Source organism: Coffea eugenioides, chromosome 2 (assembly GCF_003713205.1).
Source record: "Coffea eugenioides isolate CCC68of chromosome 2, Ceug_1.0, whole genome shotgun sequence".
NCBI classification, from domain to species: Eukaryota; Viridiplantae; Streptophyta; class Magnoliopsida; order Gentianales; family Rubiaceae; genus Coffea; species Coffea eugenioides.
Window position 1 is genome coordinate 61,941,767 of NC_040036.1, and position 23,289 is coordinate 61,965,055.

The 23,289-nt window shown below is 36.0% G+C and overlaps 2 protein-coding genes across 3 annotated transcripts; both read right to left on the minus strand.

Annotated features, from left to right (window-relative positions):
• Positions 1–598: 598 nt before the first annotated feature.
• LOC113763479 (renalase) lies at positions 599–13,941 on the minus strand. Of its 2 annotated transcripts, none has more exons than XM_027307306.1 (9): positions 13,458–13,941; positions 12,406–12,675; positions 11,290–11,416; positions 5,987–6,048; positions 5,673–5,903; positions 4,945–5,066; positions 3,728–3,866; positions 3,297–3,466; positions 599–1,120 (listed from the first exon to the last, which is right to left on the minus strand). In XM_027307306.1, exons 1-8 carry the CDS (start codon positions 13,881–13,883, stop codon positions 3,305–3,307), a joined length of 1,539 nt encoding a protein of 512 aa, XP_027163107.1. In that variant the 5' UTR covers positions 13,884–13,941; the 3' UTR covers positions 599–1,120; positions 3,297–3,304. The 2 variants fall into 2 exon arrangements, with proteins under 2 accessions (XP_027163107.1, XP_027163108.1); XM_027307307.1 differs by having other exon boundaries at positions 3,293–3,466.
• Positions 13,942–15,653: 1,712 nt separating this feature from the next.
• LOC113761978 (protein WVD2-like 2) lies at positions 15,654–21,379 on the minus strand. Its single transcript, XM_027305196.1, has 7 exons — positions 21,360–21,379; positions 19,533–20,019; positions 18,478–18,566; positions 17,748–17,841; positions 17,516–17,587; positions 17,306–17,416; positions 15,654–16,494 (listed from the first exon to the last, which is right to left on the minus strand). The coding sequence occupies exons 1-7, from the start codon at positions 21,362–21,364 to the stop codon at positions 15,952–15,954; spliced, it is 1,401 nt and encodes a 466-aa protein (XP_027160997.1). The 5' UTR covers positions 21,365–21,379; the 3' UTR covers positions 15,654–15,951.
• Positions 21,380–23,289: the final 1,910 nt, after the last annotated feature.

A 23,289-nucleotide genomic window follows, 5' to 3' on the forward strand; every position in this document is an offset into this window, starting at 1 on the left:
ACTTTTTTGGATTGAGCTGATGTTATTTGTGTTTGAATCTATTTCCCTTTTAACTTATTATATGCCAAAATCGAGTCCATCAAAGCTTGAATTTTAACTAGTTTTCTTTTAGTTTAATTTATAATTTTTTTTTTTTTGGCTTCTTAAACAACTTAAAAAATGGCCTCTAGTGGTTATTTTTCAATTTCTTATTCTCTAATCTTACAAAATATACTTTAGTGTTTAATAAACTGTCAGGTTCACCGAAATATAATACTTGATAAATATATTCACTGTAATCAACTCAAACAGGACTCAACAAAAACAAATTCTAGACCAGGAATAGAAGTAAACGTAGGCCAGCTTCCAGAGAACCATAGCAACGTTGAACGTGTTTTTCTTATTAGCTCTGATGAATGAATTTATACCATTAATCCAAGTTACTTCATTTGGCAAAATTTCAACCTTAATCCTCCATAGTTTTAATTAGTCTTTTTCTAACTTCTCAATAATTAGTCATCATCTTGGTCCAAATTAATCAGATTTATCGCAACAAACATTGGGCCTGTGAGTTTGAGGTTTAAATTACAATACTTCGCCTTTTGGATTGATTCTGCTATGAATTGCAAAGCTGTCACAAACAACATGAACTATGAAATCTAAGGGACCAAACATATAACAAACAAAATTGATTTATTCGGGAAATAACTTGGTCAAACCTACGAAACAAGAAAACCTCTCCTGCTGAGACCAACTCGTAAGAACTTAAGAGACTGGAAACAAGACTGTAATCACTAAAATGTGGCTGTCAATTCAACATGATCTTTGTTCAGTACCATATCATCATTTAACATATTCCATCCCCACAACATCTACTGGAAAGAACAGCCAACAATTGTGAATTGGTATCTAAAGTTCCACCCACCATCAGCACATAAGAGCGGAGCAGAAAACTACAAACCGTTGTTGCTTTCTCAGATGCATTGCGTCCTATGTACTCCGTGCTTCTTTGATCTCTTCATCCACAAAAATCTATATCATGGACTTGGATGCCAGCCTGCTAGGTTAAACGCCCAAGTTCCAAATTCATATATAGACCTGATGTTGAATCCACAAACGCTCTGCTGCAGTCTCTTTAAACCTGCAAGTGCATAAAAGAAAACTTGGACATATACGATTGCTGCATATGTATATACATTTTTTGGCACATTATGGTATCTTCAGGACCTACTTTTCTTGAAAACAACAGATGAACAGTAAAGAAAACAAACAGCTCCATTATTGTATTAGTCATGTGTCTTCACCGCAACAAGAATGATTATCCAGCAAAACCATAAGCAGCTCAAGAGATTTATGAAGTATATATGAAAAACCTGTTTCAGAAATCAAAGACATCACCTAACCTACCCAAACCTTCCATCCACAACCAATTATAGATATCTGCTGATGATGTTCAATCTAATGTATGGTGAAATCCCTAACTAAGCATGTCTTAAAACTTTTTCTGTGGGCAAAAGGGGGGAAATAAGATTGGAGCTCATCTACTGACCATGTTTTGGAGGTCACCTATTGACTATGTTCTAATGATCTAGTAGCACATAGCTCATGTATGTAGTCAACCATCTAATAAGCAGTAATTGTTTCATGAAACAATGACCCATTGATCTTTGAAACCTATAATCTTAAATCTAAATCTGGAGCCGATGGTCAACACGAGTCATACTAGAAGAACCATACAATTATAGCTCTCAAGCCTCAGCACATGCAACAACATCAGAGGTTAGCTACTGCTTTTCATCCACAGATGCAGATTTACATCCATGGTTTTCATATTAAGATGATGTACATCTCTAAGGATGCTTCCAGACAAGCTCAATGATGAAGTAAAGCTTGCTATACACTTGCACATTTTGTCTCTTAATGTTAAAAAAGTGAACCAGAAACAAAAAGTAATAAAAACAACCAAGAATACCAATTAGCACATCGTAAAATAAACTCAAGCACCATCATTTGAACTTGAAAATAAGACTAGGGGTGAATATACCCCTACTCGAGCTTGACTCGACAGACAAAAGAGCATACCCGAATTTGAGCTTGAGCTCAAGCTCATCGAGTATTAAAAAAAATTGAGGCTCAAACTTGACTCGACCAATATTTGAGCTCGTTCAAGCCTCAACCAGTTCCCCTTCCCCTCGCCCACCCCAAAAAAATATATATATATATATATATTGGAACCTCTTTCAAACCAGACAAATTTTCTAGAACAAAAAAATCATCCAAGTTCTCAAAAGCAAAACAACTAGAGGATGAATTAAGCATCTCTCTCAACTGGAATATCCAATAAAAACCATATATGAAAGCAAGAAATCATTTGCAAATCAAAGGAAATTGTAAGCATGAACAATTGGTCCGTCACTGCCAGAAAAACTCACACCTACTTTTCAGATTATTAAGCATGAACCATCACTGCCAGACAAATCCAACCAGGCCAACAATCAAAATTGTATGGAAAATAAAGAGACACATCAGCATTCCAAAATTGACTTGCCACCAGGACCGTATCCATTGTCCCCCCTTTCACTATTTCCTTCCCACCACTCTTCTTTTTTCCATTCTTCAACAAAAAACAATCAGAAAATGAAACTCAACATCTCAGATTGAAAAAAAAAAAATCAATCTTGAGCTTTTGAGTCTGAGGATCTGCAGCTGAATCTGATGCTGTGACTCCTGCAAGCGGTGAAGATGAGCAGCTGAGGGTTGACATGCACTTGTGGTTGGTGCCAGTTGTGGGGGTGAGAACTGACAGGCTGAGCTTGAGAAACAAAGGGTGGTGGTTATCAATGGTGGTGGAGTGCTGGTAGGGTGAGTGATGAGCGTGGTGGTGGGTTGCTTAGGGTTATGAGTTGTGATTTGCTAATAGTCAGAGAATGATAGAGGTTAAAGTTTAAAGGTCAATTTGTTTTATTTTTTGATTAATCTAAAATGGAAAATTACCCCTTGACTATTCCAAAAGATAAGCTGGTAGGACATGGTAGGACGTGTAATTAATCTTAGAAATATTGATATTTAAGTAATTCTACAATTAATTCATAAAAAAATAGAAATATATATACAAAAGCTCGAAAAGCTTGACGGGCTTTTGAGCATAAGACCATCGTGCTTGTACTTGACTAAAGACTGACCAAACTCAAGTCGAGCATTTGAACAAGCTGCTCACGAGTAGCTTGGTTCGTTGCCCCAACCCCCCCCCCCTCCCAAAAAAAAAAAAAAGGAGAATAGCAAACAAAAACACAATATGCTAATAGAACTATACCCACATGTACATTCAGGCACTAAGCTGAACAGCCTGCGGCTTGTTTATGTCCTCCTCAGACTGCAATCCTGGAAATTGCCCAATATCATGTCCTCTCAGTGGTTGGAACTCATTGCCTAAACCAACAGCGAATTCATCTGGACACTGCCCCCCACTTTGCAAGTAATCTGCTATCTGCATTGTCATACTGTGTTAGATTTTAGCATTTGAGAGAATCGATGACTATAACATCTGCTAAAAAAAATATCTTTCCTTTGCCCAGAAAATTACTCAGAGCATGTCCAGTAACAACAGATCAAATCAACACGTGGGTTGAATAGATACAAGTATTGGAATATTGACACTTCAGTAGAGTTGCAGTAATCTTAGTTAACATAATACAGGAAATTAACTGGTACGCACAAAGGAGGAACAAGAAAAAGAAAAGGAACTTGCATGATTAGCAAGAGCCATGCCGCTTAATGCTGCAGCTTCCAAGCTTGAACCCTGCAGCCAATCACCACATATGCCAGCTCTTCCATGAGGATCAAAGATGCATGGAACATTTGGAGTATTTAGAGGTAGAGCTGCACCCCTGCAAGTTTAGAAATTACAAAAATTTGATCTCCCAGAACACAGCAAAAGTCAATTGAAATTTTTTAAAACATGCAAAAATGCAAAAATACTCATCCGTGTACTAGCTAATGGATACCAAATTTAGTGCTGCGAATAGGTACAAGTTAAGGGAAAAGAGATTGATGTCAATTCTGTGTGCGCATAAAACAGAGAGAGGCTTTTATGGGTGGAGAGATGGATAGAGGAAGACAAGGGGTTTCAGAGAGAGAGAGAGATCTGTATCGGTACTTGTTACAGTCAACTTGTGAAAGTAAGCTGGTAATAATTAGTTACAAACATGTGTCTCCATGTGTAAAGGATCTGCATGGTATAGTTTCAAAATATTTGTAAAAAATTTGTCTAGCCTGCAAGTACTGGAGGTTAGCGTGTTTAGACGTCGAGCTTTGCTTGCCTCTGCATTCAATCACTTGACTTGAGATCAAGGTCAACCAGTACAATGTCAACTAAATAGTAGCTCAAGAGAAGCTATGTCTATTTGCAGCCAAATATCAAATTCTAGATGAGCTGTTTTACCTTTTATGACCATTTGGACAATTTGCACAAGCTTCTGAATGAACATTATTAATCCTAATCAAAAGCACCAGGATGGAATGAACATTATTTAAAAGCGTAATCACTACATCCATTAATAACACATTTAGCTGGATCTGCACATAAAATTGTCTTCTAAAAATGACTCAACAAAAGGACAGGCAAAGCTAGGAGCTCATGAAAAAACTCAAGTTGTCTTTTAAGAGAAATCCTAAGTGAAGAATATAAGAACAGACTAAGCAGCTTACTTGCCAGCTTACAACCATGGACCACGAGTACCTCAGCAGAATCAACCTCATCAGAAAATGATAGCAAAAGAAAACCAAATAACTGATGTGTGTGAGAGACCAGAGCATAGACATGGCAGAGGAACAAGAAGTAGCACCCAAGCAAAGGTGAAAATCTAGCCAAATTCTCAAGATACACACCAAAAGAAGGGGAAAAAAAAGTGCATCAAACAGTTCACAGCCACAGCTCCAACAAAATTAGTGAGCATCATTAATTACCACAATTGCACTCGACTGAAAATGGGTGTCTGGATTGAGCTTTTCGGTAGTCCTAGTGCATACTCAACATCTGCAAGCATAGTTTCCTTCACCCTCTGTGCTGTGGCAACTGGAATACTTTCCTGGCATAGCCAATAAATTAGCTCTTAACATATGGAACAAATCATTTCTTTCAAACTATCTCTTGTATTGGACATCAAGTTTACGTGCCCCACCATCTTTTATTTATATTTTAATAAAACTCGGGGCTGGCATAGCTCCCCCTATTGGGGTTTTGCCTAAAAAAGAAAAAAAAAAATTTCGTTCAAGTAGACCCTTAACTCTCTTCTACAATCTACTCAATGAAAAATGCAACAGGTTATGCATCTGTAATTCAGATTCCAGACAAGGTTCAGTTCCTTGGCCTACAGAGTACAATGTGGGAAAGATAAAAATCTTCTCTCTCTGGTTACAACTAACTCCCCCAATTTGCCGATAAAGATCAACAGCACACAAGAGAGACTAAAAGACCAACATAATGGTCTGTCAGTAACGAGGAAGAAGGAAGGTTATCAATCACAGCTAACCATGCACAGAACTAAGCAATAAATTGGCATCAGGTAAACTGCCTAAATGACCACTTTTTTAACGCTATCTTATTTTACAAACCCACCCTATGTGCCAACCAAGAATCTGATCTAGGTTTATGCTTCAACAAAATCAGGCATTTAATAAAGAAGTTCACTAACTTGTGGAACTTTGTTCTGCTTTCCAAAAGTAGCTGTGCTGAGAAATGTCCAACAGTGAGGGCCATGGCTATGAGAGCCTAAGAATTTCTTTGTGTTGTCAGCCATCCATGAGATGGAATCAACTCCTTTCACAAAAGCTCCTTCAAAAGGAAATGCAGTTGCACTGGCCGGGAGGGGTAATGGATCTTTAAAAGCTGCAAGAAGAGCCCAAATGGAACTCAGATTGAGCCTCTGCAAGCAACAGGGGTAATAACTCAAAAAAAAGGGAACCCAGAGCAGCAGAAAATTTCTATTTTAGTTTAACTCTTCCATACCTTCATTTGTCTTGCAATTAGTGGTAAGCCTGATGATGCCAGCAATCTATTTGCACATTTTCCTGCCATAACAAATGAGAAACACATATGGATGAAACAAAAGAAAAGCCAAATCACACTTAATGAAGCTACAAAGAACAATGAATGGTCTCTTTGTCTTGCAATACCCACAAAGTATATTTGTGATATGAAGGAAACGTATCAACAGAAAGCAAAAACTTTCCAAACAAAGCTACTGTATCAGTTTAACTATCAGATTGATACAAATGATCAGCGAATATTGCAATGCCCCAAACCCATGGACTATCCTGAGTAACTTTTGAGCTGAAACAATGGGTTCAAAATGGTTAACCCAAGTTATTCAATAGCCCATAGGCCCAGGCTTATATACTAAGCTTTTTCCTTTCCTTGAGTCTGGGACTCTTTGAAGCGGGGACTCACACTCACCCCTCCTTTTTGGACCTTTGCGTTCTCACAAAGGTCAGTCATAATCCAAACTATCCACTTAGTTGTGTGTAGACTCTAGAGGTGGCTCGTACAGGTTTTAGAGGTGGCTCCCATCCAACATGGCACTTAGCCTCGCAAGTTCTAGAGCGCCGCAGGCTCTAGAGGTGGCCCCCGTGGAACATGATACTTAGCCCAATACAATACTTAGTTCCTTTGCACTCCTTTGCATGGTCAAATCCATTATATCACTGATCCTAGGCTCACCCAATGCAAAAACCATGCGAGATTCGCACTAATACCATTTGTAAATTTATGGGAGGACATTTGGCGCTCAATTTTGTCCCTTAGTCCTTGTTCGAAGCTACCGTCTCTTTTTCTTCATTCCAAATGCTTTTGGATAAAAACGTCCCAGAAAACAAATTTATTTGCATATTGCAGCACTGACATGTTTCCAATTTGCTTCAGATTATAGAAGTCATTTTATCTTTCTTTCTTAAATCTCTTGAATAGCATTGATCAAGAAAAACATCTCTAAACTCCCATGTTATAGCATCTTCTTTAGCATCCATCATAGGCTCCACTGATCTCCACCAATTTTCTGCACCACCAATTTTTTGCATCACCAATTCAAAATGGAACTTGAACCTGAATATTGTTTGGAAAATTCAGAGCCTTGAACTTAGTCTCCATTTGGGCAATCCAATTCAACACCACATTGGGGTAAGGGTCCCCCTTCAAAATTTGGAGCATTCGCCTTGTGGAGTTTCTCAAAATAAATGCTTTGCATCCATTGTTGCTTTAACTGTTGCCGTTGCAGTTGTTGTTTATTTTGATTTTGTATCACTTGAGCCATAGCTTGTAAAATTGACCCCATTTCTACTGGCATACTATTACCATTAAAGGTTGTCTAGGTGTTGGTTGCAGCAGTTTGAGCACTAGCAGAAGCTTCTCTTGTTCTCTAAGTGCACCTTGGTCATCTATTTTTATGAACTAAGACTATCAGTGGGACTTCCATCTTTGCATTCTCTACCTCATCAGCACGAGTCTGGCTATTAATATCAGTATTTTTATTCTTTCCGGTCATTCACAAACTTGACTACGTTCGACAAGTTAAACCATTAGTATCTACAAATCTTTGAAACAATGCTTTCTATTCCTAAGCTATGTCTTAAATTACAATAGACAATTTATGTCTAATGTTTTAAGCAACCTTTTATCTGATACCGCTAAATGTCATGCTCCAAATCCGATAATTGTATTTAATAATATTTAACTTACAATTTGGAGTGCATCACCGGCATATCCTCCCCAGAGGATACAAATAGCAAATAGCAAATAGATAATCAAGTACATTTTTTGTAATCAAGTACATTTTTTTGTAACAAATAGCAAATAGAGCATACATTTTAAAAATCACAGAGACATGAAAGAGCCACTTACTGAATCCCTAGACCAACTCTAATTTCGTGCCAAAAGTCACACCAATCTGTTCTCATCTCCAAAAATAGTAAAACTACAACATTAACTATTGGCTCAGACCTCCTAAAAATAGTCAAATACATAATTTATCTCAATTGACTTGTGAACAAATGAAATCTAATGTCGAAACCATGCTGTCATTTGAAATATCAACACCGGCAACATTCCTTTGAAAATTGTAATTCGAGTTACATATATCAAAAAATCATAAAACTTGCGTCGTTGAAAACTGACTCAAAGCACTAACAATCTTTAGAAACACCTTTTAGAGATTCAAATCATAAATTGGTGTAAATCAAACCGCCAGTCACTGCAATTTCTCAGTCCTTAGCTGTGCAAGTTCTGATTTTTAGCCAACTTTACAGATTTTCTGGTATTTTTAAAAAATGAACTAGAACTTAAATTTTATACCGTCAAAAAGATTTTTGAATCTAGTTTCAAACGCAATTGATGACACTCAATTTCAACTTTTCTATACTAAATTATAGTTGATTTCCCAAAACTGCTCCAAGCTAACTGTTGTTACGGGAATGGTTGAATTTCAAAATGTTCTTGACTCTTAATGCTCCAAAATCTTTTTAGTTTTGTGTATATATTTACACTACATGCTTGATTATATTTTAATAGCAACATATATAAGAAATCACTCCAATAAAACTCATTACAGCTATTAAGTCTCATTTCTCCCAACTAGTGGCCATTAAGACCATCAAAATTTCGCACCTCAATTTTACAACTTTGAACTTAATATGTTTTAAATAATACTTCCTTACCACAAAATCTAATAGAATCAGGTATGATAGTCTCTCTTCACCTCTTTCTCCCCAAAACTCCTGATTCTTCTAGTACTTGGACAAAATTAAGGCAGCCCAAGATAGACAAAAGAGTTGGGCGGATTTTAAAAGAAGGGATCTTGAGTTGCAATGAATACTTAGGTTTGGGAAGAAAGGAAAGCAAAGCCCTCATTGTATCAGCCCTTTTGAAGTTTTGGAACAAGTTGGAGATTCGGCATATCGACTTGCCTTGCCTCCAAATTCGTCGAGGGTACTTAATGTATTCCATGTGTCTCTTCTATGAAAGTATGTGTTTGATCCCAACCATGTATTAGAATATGAACCATTGCAACTACAAGAAAATTTGGCATATGAGGATGTTCCTATTCAAATCATAAATCAGGCATGTCAAGTTTTCAGGACGAAATTTGTTTGTGAGGGTAAGATGAAATACCCCAAACCCCATGACCCAAATTGTGTCTCTCAGGATGAAACTAATTTATTAATTGGGGTCTTTTTAAAAGTATTAAAAGAAATGAAGGGGCAAAGTAGAAATAAAACTATTAATTGGGATGCACCGCTTTCGCTTCTTTTCATACCTTCTATTTGTGTGTTCCAAGAACTAGGAGAATCAGAAGCATTTAGGAGACAGATAGGAGAAGAAAGACTGTCATACATTCTATTAGATTTTGAGATAAGGAACTATTATTTAAAGCATCTTAAGCTCGTTATTTAAAGCATCTAAAGCATCTTAAGCATATGTAATTGTTTGATGATTATGTGCCTATTATGATTATACTTTGTATTTAAAAGTGAGTATTATGATGTTTGAGCATATTGGACTTGTTAAAATAAGTAAAGGATGCGAAAGGACTCTAGAATTGCCACATTTGAATATCGGTACAGCCCTCCCAGGATATAATAGTTAACAAATGGCCCTGTCATGGGAAAGAATAGTGACTGTAGTAATTATCCAAACTAAGTTTTTAACCGATATATGACCCTACCACGGGAAAGAATAGTGGTTTATAATGGTCCTGTCACAGAATATAATAGTAACCTAGCATATTCTTTAACTGAAGGTAAAGTGAAAAGAGAAAAGACTCCACAGATTATAATTAAAGAATAATAAAATATGAATTCATCTGTAGTTGTGCATTACATATGTAATATGCATGTAATGTGCTAATTGTGCTTGAATTCCACAAAATGGCTTTATTAAATATGCTATGTGATATTAATATACTCGATCCAGTAGATGTATTCGGTGCTCACCCCACTTGTTTACTCTCCTACAGATGCGAATTAAGTCTAGCAGATTTATAGAATAGTTTTTGTGATAGAGTATGTTTTTAGAGTTAAAATTGCTAAAGCATAACCTACATGGCTTTTGTGCTCTAGTAATATACACATATATATATATATATATATGTGTGTTACGAGTTTAATATGAAAAATAATAAGAGTGATTTTCTAGGAGTGGAACTTTTATAAGCTTATACTATGGTTTGTGTAATTATTTGGTTTGTATGAATAAATTCAATAGATAGCTTTGTATCCTACGGGGGGATATACGAGTCTTGCACTCCAAATTTTGAATTAAATATTTTTAAATACGGTTATCGGATTTGGAACGTGACATTTAGTGCGAGGCCTTGCTTCAAAGAGTCCCACATCAGACTTGAGGAAAGGAAAAAACGTAGTATATAAGCCTGGGCCCATGGGTTATTGAATTACTTGGGTTAATCATTTTGAAGGTTTCAACTCAAAGTTACTCGGGCCAACTCATGGATCCGGAGCATTACAAATGGTATCAGAGCAAACCCTAGGCCCTTGGGTTATTATATAATTTGGATTAACCATTTTGAAGTTTTCAACTCAGAAGTTACTAAAGCCAGCCCATGGGTCCGGAGCATTATAAATGGTATCAGAATCTCGTGTGATCTCTGCGTGGAGGTGGGGTGAGCCTAGGACTAGTGGTGTTATAGTTCCGACTACGCAAAAAAGTGCAAAGGAACTAAATACTGTGCGGGATTGAGTGTCACGTTCAACGGGGCCACCTCTAGAGCCCGTACAAGCCACCTCTAGAATCCGCGCACGACTAAGAAGACAGTTTGGATTGTTACCAACCTCTACGTCCTCGTAAAGGTCCTAAAAGGAGGGGTGAGCGAGAGACCCCGCTTCAAAGAGTCGCACAAAGGAAAAGCCTTAATATATAAGCCTGGGCCCATGGGCTACTGAAACCATTTTGAACCCGTAATTTCAGCTCAAAAGTTACTCAGGCTAGCCCATGGGTCCAGGGCATTACAAATACTTTAGAAAGTGTTGGCCTCTCCCAACTCTGATTTCCTTCCAGATTTGAATCAAAGAGGTCATCCAGACATTAGGCATCTTCAAAATAAAAGAAGGCCTTAAACAGGCTTCTTAAATTTATCCTCCTTATGTTTGAAAAGATGTTTTTTCACCTTTAATCCACCCAATCTTTATCCAATCTAGCAATGAAAAGTTCAGAGTGCTCCGAATTCACAAAACATAACTTAAAATTCTAAGGAGAACAGGGAGATGACAATAGCAGTAGATGAAACTTGCTAGCAAAATGATTACCGTTATGTGCAATAACAATTGCATCAAACTGCCCGCAATTTTTTCCCTTCTCACTCAAGTGCCACATTCCATTAAATGGCTCAAGCGTACTTACCCAGCAAGGCCGCACCACATTAACCAAATGGGTCTGCATACATGTAAAACTTTGATCCTTACAAACCAATTTGGACATTGACAGAACCAAATACACACTTAAAGCTTAAAAGGATTAAGATGAAAGTTAATCTCCATGAGCAATTCACATTATCCAAGCAACATCAAAAGGTTGCCGACAACTAAATATAAAAGAAGTCAAGAAAAAAGGTTGCAGCCAATTTCCATCAAAATATGTGTTACATAAACAATAGCATTTGAGTTACAAAAACAATACGAGACAACTTCTCAACAATTAGTCTGATGCCTCAAAATTCCATGGCTAGAAACTAGGAGTGCAAGGCTTAAGCAACAATGAACAAATTTCAGAACTGTGTAGATCTCAGAACATGATCATAACAACATCTTACAGAATTCACTATTCATTCAGGAATCTACTGTATTAACTTAAACATATATAGAAGTACGACAGCCAAGGGTTGAGAATCTGCAAGGGCTTAAATAACCAATATCAGGGAAATTATGCCCTATGAGATCATTCTCAAAATAAGTTGCATCTCTTGTCACCTAATTCATTAGCTCAATCATCATCACTTAGTCTATACTATCCAAAGCTCAAGCACAAATGGAGATAGTAGAGACAGAGAAACAAAGGGCAGTCACTCCATTGCAAAAATGTTAATTGGCCAAGGCAGAAAGTATCCTAGAGGAAGTGAATGCAGTTCTCTATACAAGATTCTTAATTTTCAATCATCACCAGGTATCAAGACATTGTAGATTAGTCTCTTTCTAAACCAAGTTCTCATTTACTACTTCATCATTTGTTTCCATAGCATCTCCTTTTATATACAAGTTAGATACTTTAAAGCACAATGGGGATACATATATCGGTGGAAAAGTTCTTCTCAGCTTAGAGCACAGAACTTGCAAAGCAGGAGGATAAACATAAAACAATATTTTCTCTCCTTGTTCATGTATGGAGCATTGATAAGTAAGAGAAACAAAACTTGAATTTGCTATTACCTGAGATAGAATAGTATCTGCAAGAGGTCGCATTCCATTAGCACCTATATATCTGGGTGGAGAACTTGGAAGAGGAGTGAAATGACCACCAGCCTCAAGCTCACCAACTGTACCATGCCATTCCCGTACCAGCCCTTTTTCAGACCACAAGTGAACCAGCTTAGCAAACTCAGGATCAGTCACCGTAAAAAACTGAGCTGCATGGTCAAAAATCAAGGGCTCGGGATCGATAATTCTTGTTGCCATTCTTCCTCCCAGCCCATGAAGTCCCTAAATCATAATTGGAAAGCGTATACTTTTTTAGCACAGTCCAATATTAGTATACATCAACAGGGAAAATAAAATTCATTGTCATTTTTGAAACCAAAAACAAATTTAAGCTACCACTAAAATCTCAGAGAAGTTCAAGAGTCTATCTTTGTATTTAACAGCCAATAACACGTTTCCCTTTACATGTTCTTTGAGTTAGCAGTCAACTATTTCCCAATTCGTACCTACATTAAGGACTCATTCCATCAACAACTTGACTCCATTAAATTTTTAAAGTTTATGCAACTCTGCTCTGCACTCATGTTAATGTGGAGTACAACCTTTGAGGAAAAACACAAAAGCCACATGTCATGTTCTGAAGTAGACTTCCCATCCAAATGGTAAAATTGGTTTCCAAAATCATCCACCCCACAAAGAAATGTAAAACCAATACGAACTTCTTACAACCACAGGCATTCGCCACATTCATAGAATCACTGGCAGATATGCAAGGTCACCACTTCAAAGATTTTACGAATCACATTCTGTCCCCTGAATTTTAAAAGTTTTCATTTATTCTTGCAATTGTCCTCCAAAACTCAAACGTGAGAGTACTCCTCAAGTACACAACATTACTAATATTGCCCCCCCAATTTCTAGCTTCTGGTTCTGCTAAATGAATCCATTTTACTATTTCTTCCAAAAAATTGCAGTACAAAATTGAATTACTTTTCACTGCTAAAATCCCATAAAATGAAATGGGAATCTATTGGAAAATCAAAACGAAAAAAAAAAAAACTAACCGTATCGAAAACAGTGGAACGAATCCCTCGTTTCTCCAAGTAAAGAGCGCAGATGAGGCCAGCCATGCCACCTCCAATGATTCCGACCACGGGGTCATTTGACACCGGACCACTGAAATACACCTGTTCTTGAGAAAAGCTCTTCTTCAGAACTGACTTCCTCGAAGTTCCATAGGATGTTGAGGATCTTCTGCGGTTAGGTGCCCGTTTGGAATTGGGATTCTTAGAAGAATTACTCTTGTCCATGGGTGGTTTTCTGGGCTTCTTGTTGGGTGATGTTTTGGTACAACATTGGATTTTTAAGGTGATTAGTTTTCTGGGATTTAGGAAATCTGCAAGGAGTGAATTTTGGTTTGACAAGAATTGGTATTTGAAGGGATAAGGAATGAAATTGGAGTTGATGAAGTTTACGGTAATGGTGGCCATGGCTGATTTTAGGAGGGAAAGGGAGAGGAGAAAATTCAGGATAATGGGCAAAATTTGGTCAAATGGTCACTCACATTTGGAAATTATTGTACAGTAGTCTTTCATGTTTAAAAAATATTCAATTTAAAGCTATATAAAGATTCGTGAAATGTAATACTTAGGTCAAAATTGGCCAGTTTATCTAAATATAATAATTTTGAAATGTTAAATGAAAGTAATAGGTACATTTTCTTTCAGATCTAAAGGCATATAACATTACGTGCACTACTATATCTTTCGACATGAAAGAACAATTCATAAGAAGATTTTTATACATAAACGTCTTTCTTTTTTAAGAAGAAATCAATTTACTTCAAATTTTGGCCCTTCAATTCATTGCCACGTGGTTTTGGGCATATATGTTCAAGAATAAATAGATTAATGAACCAAAAAAAATGAAGGTGGTAGAAATGGGATTTTGAGAAAAAACAGATACTCTATTTTGCAAATGATTAGACAAATGATACCATTTTGCAATGTACAGATACCATTTTGCAAATGATTAGACAAGCAAATTTGCAAATGCCAATTTTCCCCCTATTTCTGTTTGTCAAACAAGTGGATTTCCAGTGAGGAAACGGGTCCATAGTGCACCTGATTTTTGTTTCTATTCATCCTTTCAACCACTCGAAATAAACACACACACACAGCTACCTAAGGGAAGATCCACAGCAATAGTCAAAAGGTACCAACTTTTGACTACCACTGAGGACCTTAAGAACCACACATGAGCTTTACCACAAGTCGATGTGGGAACAAGTTTTTTGAGGGAAAGGAAACACTCATCTACAAGCCTAAACTCTCCAAGCTATTAACCTCTCCACGAATTTCTTGTTCTTTCAACCACTCGAAATAAACACACACACACAGCTACCTAAGGGGTGTTTCTATTCATCCTAGTTACAAATATTTTGGTATCTGTCATCTGTAGTTTGCCAGTCCTATTATGTAATGCAAGCACAACCACCTAGGACACAAGACGGTAATTTACACTCCTTCCGTTCCAATTATTTAGTTATATTTCAAAATTTCAACTTTTTAAAAAATTTTGATATTTACATTTTTCTTTTCAATCTTACCTCTACAAATTCAAAATTTAAATTTAAATAGTAACGTACATATGATTAGAAAAAATAACTATATTAAAAAGAGAGACTAAAATGTACTGTAATTTTTGCAACATAGCGAATATTTTGTAACATTCCAATTATTTAGTTATATTTCGAAAATCCAACTTTTTAAAAAATTTTGATATTTACATTTTTCTTTTCAATCTTACCTCTACAAATTCAAATTTTAAATTTAAATAGTAACGTACATATGATTAGAAAAAATAACTATATTAAAAAGAGAGACTAAAATGTACTGTAATTTTTGCAACATAGCGAATATTTTGTAACATTCTAAGATGACAAGTATAACACTTTTAAGGGACGGAAGGAGTATTAAAACTTGGGTGAAACCTGAATACTGAACTAGGCATATTCACAACGACAAGGTCCACAAGGCCAAAATAACACTCGGACATTCCAAGCAACCGCAACAGAATCCTCCAACCACCGCCCTAGAATATCAGAACCAAATCTAAGAAGAAGCAGTGGAAAAAGAAAAACAGCAAACCGAAAGGAAAAGCATTTCCCCTTGGATTTTTCCTCTAACCACACATCATCAAACACCACTATAACTCAACATCATGCACCAGAAAAATGCAACCATCCAATGATCACCGCAGATTTCAATCCCCCACAGCCTTCGATATCGTGCATATGAGAACCAGAAAGTAAGCAACTAGACCACAACAAGATGATATTAACAAAACGTTTCCGGGGAGGTTTCTTCTATATAATGTTTACAGCAATATAAATTACACGAATATACAACTCAAAAGTTTAAACAACAATTCACCAAGTCATCGCAGTCAAGAAAGGTAATGACTGTCTCACCATGCCAATACTTCTTTGGCAATTAAGGAAATTCAGGACCCTTTTAGCTTCAAAGTGAAAAGGAAAAACAAAAAAGGGCAAATCGTTCATGTTTCCACAGCAATATCTGAAGCCACCTTCTGAATATGTGAATCTTTTCTTGCATCTTCCACAATAGCGTTGTCTGCGCTCATCTGGCCTGGCACAGAATAAGAAGTTTTTGTTGTCTCCTCAACCACAGTAATATCAGCAATATGATCGGGTACCTTTGTCATTTCTTCTACAACGGAAATATCTGTATTATTCTGTTGCACCACATCAGAAGTTTTAGATGTTTGTTTAACCTGTTTTGCTTGATCCTTGATTCTGTTGGCACCATTAAGACTTTGCCGGCTCTGCATGTTCTTATATTTGGTAGAGGTAGAACTGCCTCCTCTGTTTATTCCAGCAGCTACATTCCGGCCACCAATCACATCCTTGTTTTTGGGGGTAGTAGGTGTAGTACTGCCTTCTTTGCAAACCCCAAAGCTATGACGTTTTGTCCGAGCACAAGCCCCCTTTTCATCTGTGGATGACTTACATGACTTAGCAGCATCACTGCAGCTCTTTCTCCGACTTAGGTTTGGAGATTTGGCACGAGTTACTGGCAACTGGACTTAAATCCAACATATGTTAATCACACACAGTATAGAACCGGGATGCATAAAGTGTACAAATATTTTGCTGGAATTTACTATCACAAAACTAAACTGCCTTCAACATTTCGTGCAAAAGCTTGTAAATCAATAATAACTTTTTTATCAAAAATTGAGCTTTTCAATTTTATTCAAGCAGGAGAGCTAATGAATCCAAAGAATTAACCCTGACCTTCCCACCAAAACCTATCTCAGTAAAGTAAAAAAGGATGCTCTTGTTCTCAATAATTAAACAGTCAGTGGATTAGAGCTTTTTCCAAAGCTAAAAGCTGTTTTAAGGTGTTTTCAACTGATTATGGCTTCTGCTTTTAGCCTTATTTTAAGCTAATAAAATTATTAAAAACAAAAAGAAATGATTCTAAAACGCTGCCATTGCCATGCTTCTGAGAAGAGCATTTAGCTTTTTCAAAACAACTAAACACAATCACGTTTTCAATTTTTTTTAATAGATATTCAATTGTAAGCTGATAAGCTGTTGACAAAAAGCACAAAGGTGCTGCACTCTCCCATCCCATTAGCCTTTTACCTTGAATTTCAATATGGTCACTAATCTTGAAATCATTGCTTACCAATTCAAATGGAACTAACTTTGACATAGACATGTTATAGCAGAAGAGTTCCAAATGCTACATAAACTAACCATATTTTGTACATTTATATTGCAGTAGGAACACAAAAAGAGCTTGGAAATAGAAAGTGAGACATTCCTCACTTCTTAAAGTCACTCAAGACTCCTTGAGAAATAAGGTTATCCAAATCAAATTACCTTTTTCAGTTCAACCTTTGGAGGTGGTCCTTCACGATAAAAGCTAGGAACTGGATTTGCTTTGACAACCATGCTCTTCCTGAGCTGCTTAATGGCTGCTTCCGCTTCTTCCTATGTTTTACAGCAGACAAGGGAATTCAAGATTAAAAATAAATGAAAGATGAGATAGAATTTCATTAGGAGCATGGTTCAGTTCTAGCAAAGCCATACTTTAGTTCTAGCAGCATATTCAGCCTTCTCTGCCTCTAAAGCTTTGTGTTTTTCGTCTAACTTCGTGTAAAACTGAAACAGGGAAAAAAGAAGCCAAGTACAAAAACTGCCTTAAAAAAGACAAAATGTAGACAACACTCTAAATTTCAAGGGCACAAATTCGTTTTCTCCTTGAGATTGAAGAGAGGGACCCTAACAAGCCACAGAAAAAGTTAAGGATCCAATAAAGTACCTCCTTGCGTCTCTCAAGACGTTCAACACATCTAAATGTTGGAGCAGATGCAACAGTGATCTTAGATCTGATTGTCCGTATGGAAGTTGCAGCACTATGTGTGTCAAGGAACTACAACTAAGTTAACAGGTGAGATGCTCACAAACCCATCCCACTTAAGGGGATGAAAGCTGATTTCCCCAAAATAGCTTTGTAGTCAGTGATGCACACTAGATTCATGTGCTAATCTCGAATTAGAAAGTGCATTGTAACAAGTCAATAAAATAGTAACATAGCTCTAGTAAATTATATAAAATCATGTAACCGTTTTCATAAAATAAGACTCCACAAATGAAGCGGGTTAAAAATATTGCTATTCCCATTAAGGTGATCTCATAGTAAAAAAGGACAGAGTATCTTTACAAATATGACATGAATGGAGATGTGGACTTCCTTTAAGCCTTCAACAATGGTAATAACAGTGGTAACAAAATATAGTGGTCAAACCATGAAGTAACGAAAAAAATATAAGAGAATATACCTATTATACCAAGGAAGCTATTCACTGACACAGCCTCATTCTTTTAGTACACTTAACATATGAACGTCATGTAGGAACACAATTGTAACTCCAAAATATGACATTATACCAAAAGACAGTTCTTGCTTTATATTCCAAGTTGTGTATGAATATGTGACTCTACATAAATATGTGCAAAGGAAAACGGGAAGTTGCTCAGAGGCAGGATACGAAGATGCCAGGGATAAATTATCATCTTCAGCATGATATTTCTGGTTATCAGTATCCACAATTTTTGTTGATGCCAAAGGAGATGTTAACTGCAAGAAAGTTAAATTATTATGAGCATCATGACTTTTAAAACTTGTATTACAGAAAAAGCTACTTAGCAATCGCCACAACTGTGCGAACTCCAAGCTCTTCACAACATCAGCCACATTATTACACATTTCATTTTCAGCAGCACATAAAAAATCTTAAATTGAGAATTATTGGCAATAACAAGATACTATTCGCGAATGAACATTATTTTCCTTGTAAGGCATGAACACTTGACCACATCAAACCAGAAGTTTGCTGTTTTACTTTTGCTGCTTTATTTTTTGTTAATTCTTACACATTATCGACTCTTCTATTTTTGTCTTTTTTATTTTTCCAATGTCACTTGTACAAATCCGCTCAACAAGCAAAAGCCAAATCCAATATTTTTCAGATGACAGATTTCCCATTGACTGTAAAACAACTCAAACAATCAGTTACACATTTTTTGAGCTTGTGAGAGTGGAGTTTACGCTCCAATTACTCATAGAAACCAAGCAAGCTGGTGTTGATGCACATCCACACACACCCATGAAGATGCTTGTGAGAGTGGAGTTTACACTCATAGAAAGTGCATTGTCTACCCCTTCTTACCTTGAAAAGGAGGGGCACCCTCTCTCACTGAAGGTCATCATCTAAGGCCCAGATGCCAAGATATGCCATGAGAAAGTTTAAAAAACACTAATAAACAAGAAAACATATTGGAGTAAGAGAACGTGTAACCATACTTCATTTATACAAAAGTTTTCCAATTATACCAACTCTTCCTTCATTCCTGAGACTTTGTACATAGACACTCATCATATTCCGAGAAATAGACATTGGACAACTCGATCAATTTTTAAGAAGAGAATATCTGGCCCAGAAATTGGTGTTACTGTCTAGATAGCAATAAAATGCAAAGAGGTGAAAGAATAGATATAATGTAAAATCATCAAATAGTGCCTAATGGTAAAGAATTTAAGTACCTCAGATTTCTGTGTAGTCATCGGCGAATGTGAATCATTAGTCTCAACAGCACCATTTATACCTGTATTAGTGCTTCCAGCTCCATCAGCATCACTTGCACTATAATTCTGCTTCTCATTTGCAAGACTAGGTGAGTGTGGAGCAGGGGGACTTGTCTGTAAAGTTCCTCTAGCTGCAGAAACTGATGTCAGCTTAATAGGTGAGCTTAACTTCTTCTCAAGAGCCTTTAAAGACTCAGCTTTCTGTGTTTTCACCTCTGGCAAACCAGGGTTGAAGTTAATGCTCTTAACACCAAGAACATCTTGCTTTTCATGACCATCTTCAACAACTGTGCCTTTTGCACTGTGGTCCTCCACCTCAGAGGGATCTCTTTCAACTGCAATCTTTGGAGCAACATAAACAGACATATGGTCAATACCATTTGACTTTGGGGCATTATCGGGCTTCTTGTCAATCCTTAACCCGGTAACATCCCTCCCCATCTTGCTGCATGACAATAAACCCAAGCATCATAAACTTCAAGTAGTGCCATCATCTGATATAACATGCTAAAGTACATAATGAAGCACAATGGAAAAGCGTCTGATTCACAAAGAGAAAAGATGGTATAAAACACATGGCTCATGTGCAAAAATGCAGGAGTTCACTCCTACATAAAAACAAACGCACTATAAATCCACCCAATCAAATTCGAGCTTTCCAATTCTGGATTATAGCTAGAATTGTAACGATTCACCAACGAAAGAACATTATATAGTCGAACATAAATCATTGACCATATCCTCAGAGAATAGTCAGCAAACCCCAAAAATTACGTAAAGTTGATCCGGAAACTAATTTACTACACATACAACTTACAAAAACATAAAAACAAAAGAAGCAACATCAATGAAGGAGTTTTCTATTTGGTTTCACCAGGCTAGAGAATTGCAAGTTCTTGGGCAACAAAAAAGACCAAATAAGTTCTATACCAATCAGCCTCATAATGCTAATCTATTTTTTGAAGATTGTTTCACATTAATCTTGTATTCTAACTTCTACAGTTTTAATATGTTCTGCCAATTAAATTGAAAACGTATTTAGCTTTAGAACTTTTTTAATTCTGATCTTTTTTCCATTCTGAAGAACAGCTCCATCATTGCAATAATGTTATATGCCATATGAACACCCTTCCCCCCCCCCCCCAACAAAAAATTTCAAGGGATATTAGCCAATAAAGAAAGTAATGAACTGCAAATCAGTCGCAACTCAAGGTTATCTCCACAATGGCTTTTTTTTTTTTTAAAAATCTACAGTAATCTACAGTCAGACATATGTATAGTCATAACACCTATTCACCACAATCCATCTTGCATAAGAGAAAGGTTAAAAGACAAAGGATGGAAGAAAAGACAAAGAAACTTTCAGATCAGCTGTTCAAGTTAAAACATATGCAACAAAAAGGAGAAAGATAAAGGTTCCATTCACAAAAATAGTTACAATTACGAACAGAATACAAGAAGATCAGTTTTTACCCATCACTAACTTTCAAAAGGAATCAGCTCAAACAAAATACTCACAACCTACCACCTAAAATTGTAAAAGAGGAAATCCTATCCCCAAATTAACATTCAAACCATCACTCCATCAAAATCCCTCCAAAATTTATACACACCCAAAATCTAGACCTCTAAGAAACAGCAAAAAAAAAAAAAAGACAGATTTTTTTACTCCTACCCCATTCAAATGCTGAGATTTGCAATTGAAAATCCCATCAAAACCTCATAAAAGGGAGGCAAATATATAATGACACAAAAAGATACATGAAATGAGAGAATCATCTAGACCTCATAGCAACAGCAGAAAAGACAGATTTTTTTTACTCCAGCACACAAGCTGAAAATCCCATTCCAAATTAAGAAAACAAAAACTATCAGAAAAGAAAACTTGAAAAACAACTACTTTCACATACATGAGAGAAAGATAGAAAGCAGAAGAAAAGATTAGCTCAGCCTTAGCTGAAGAGGGTTTCCTCAGAAAACTCCAAAAACATGCAGATTCAGATCGAGAGCCCACATTTCATTTTCAGCTGCACAATTCTTGCAATTTCTAAGCTTTACCAAAAAAAAAAAAAAGAAACATAAAGATGGGGGGAAATTTCTTACAATTAGAGAAAAAACTCCTTCTTTTTCAACTTCAATTCAGCTATTTTCTTGCTTCCGATCTGACAAGATCTCCCAAACAACGTGAAACCAACAACGAATGGAAAAACGAAAACAAACGAATGTTTTCTGTTTCACAGATTTGTGTGGAAATTTTTTCTTGTTTTTCTAATGTGAGAAAATATTCTTTGGTTCGTCTCGAATCTCGAAACCGTTAATGTCGGGCTATTGTTGCTTACATGAATTAGTTCAATTGTTTAATGGGTTTTGTTTTTTTAATTTTTATCGTTCTTGGTTTTTTTTGGTTTTTAACGGCGTTAGTTGACGGTGGTGGAGTGGAAATATTGGTGGTGAGGAATTCGCAAGTGTTTCTGTTTGGTGAGTTTGAATTTTGAAATTTAAAGGACATATTTTGTGAATATTTTGTTCTTCTTTCTCATTTTCATATTATACTTCGGAAAGACACGCCTTATCTTTGAACAAATTAAAACAAAAATTAATAAGAAAAAGATATTGAAATTATCTACGGATTGTGATTTGAAATAGAGTTCTTCCTTTTTGTACAATAATACGTGAAAACGTTACAATTGTTATAATAAATATAAAATGGCCTTTTTTCATAATTAATTATGTAGATTACTATTATTGTACCTGCTGTTGTGAGGTTAAGAAAGGGAATTTAAAGGTGATAGAATCCATCAAACCTTGACTTCATTTAAGTAGCAAGATGAGAGATAAAGATAGGAGGAGGTAGCGTTACATTGTAGGAAAAAATGAAAAATGATTTCCTTTTCTTGTTAATATCCAATTTGACGACAAAGTTATCACAAATGAGCTGTTAGTTATATACCGACCTTGTTTTTAAATATGTCTGAATACTTAATTTCAACTTTTGATTTTTTTTAAAAAGAAATTATATTGTTGTAAACTCAACTTAATTTTCTAGTTCGATTTTAAAATTTTTTTATGGCCCAAGAAAGGTGACAAACAATTAGATCTTATAATGCTATTGAATCCTAGTTGTTGACTACATTTTTTGTGTAGACAAAAATATCTTTGCAAAACTTTAATACAATTATTAAAACGACTAAAGTCCATTTATGTAGCATATTAGGGCAATTCGGTAATTAATTAGTGAAAACGAGCTTTTGCAGCTTCTTCTTTTTTTTTCACAATACACACGTATTCATTTAATAGTTCTTTTAATAGCAAACAAGAAGAATTTATCATGAGAAATCTGATTTTTAAAAAATAAATCTTGTAAAATTAGAAGCAACTGAGAATAAGCAAATATTAAAACAATCCCACATTTGAGAGGGAAAAGAAAAGGTCACAATTTCTTCTCTAAAATACATATTTCTCTATTTAAAAGGCAAATGTATTGAGTTTCACTTAGGATATATATGAAAACAGTTCATATGTCTAAACCTTTTTAGTTTATTTATTGTAAGCCAAAGTACCAAAAATATGTCTTGTTAGTTGTTACATATTGTGATTCGTAACTAAATATTGTATGCTTAATTTGAATATGTTTGGCACCAAGCCACCAGCCAAAAAGATAAGAAGGACGTCTAATTTTGAACCAAAAGGAGAAAAAGAAGTGCAAATTGATCCT

Coding starts and splice junctions, on each gene's coding strand:
- LOC113763479 (XM_027307306.1), bottom strand. CDS start 13,883: ATGGCCACCATTACCGTAAACTTCATCAACTCCAATTTCATTCCTTAT. Junction 12,676..13,457: donor GTTCCACTGTTTTCGATACG/GTTAGTTTTTTT, acceptor ATTATGATTTAG/GGACTTCATGGGCTGGGAGG. Junction 5,067..5,672: donor AGCAGAACAAAGTTCCACAA/GTTAGTGAACTT, acceptor TGGCTATGCCAG/GAAAGTATTCCAGTTGCCAC.
- LOC113761978 (XM_027305196.1), bottom strand. Junction 18,567..19,532: donor TGACTACACAGAAATCTGAG/GTACTTAAATTC, acceptor ACTTTCTTGCAG/TTAACATCTCCTTTGGCATC. Junction 17,417..17,515: donor AATATGCTGCTAGAACTAAA/GTATGGCTTTGC, acceptor TGTAAAACATAG/GAAGAAGCGGAAGCAGCCAT.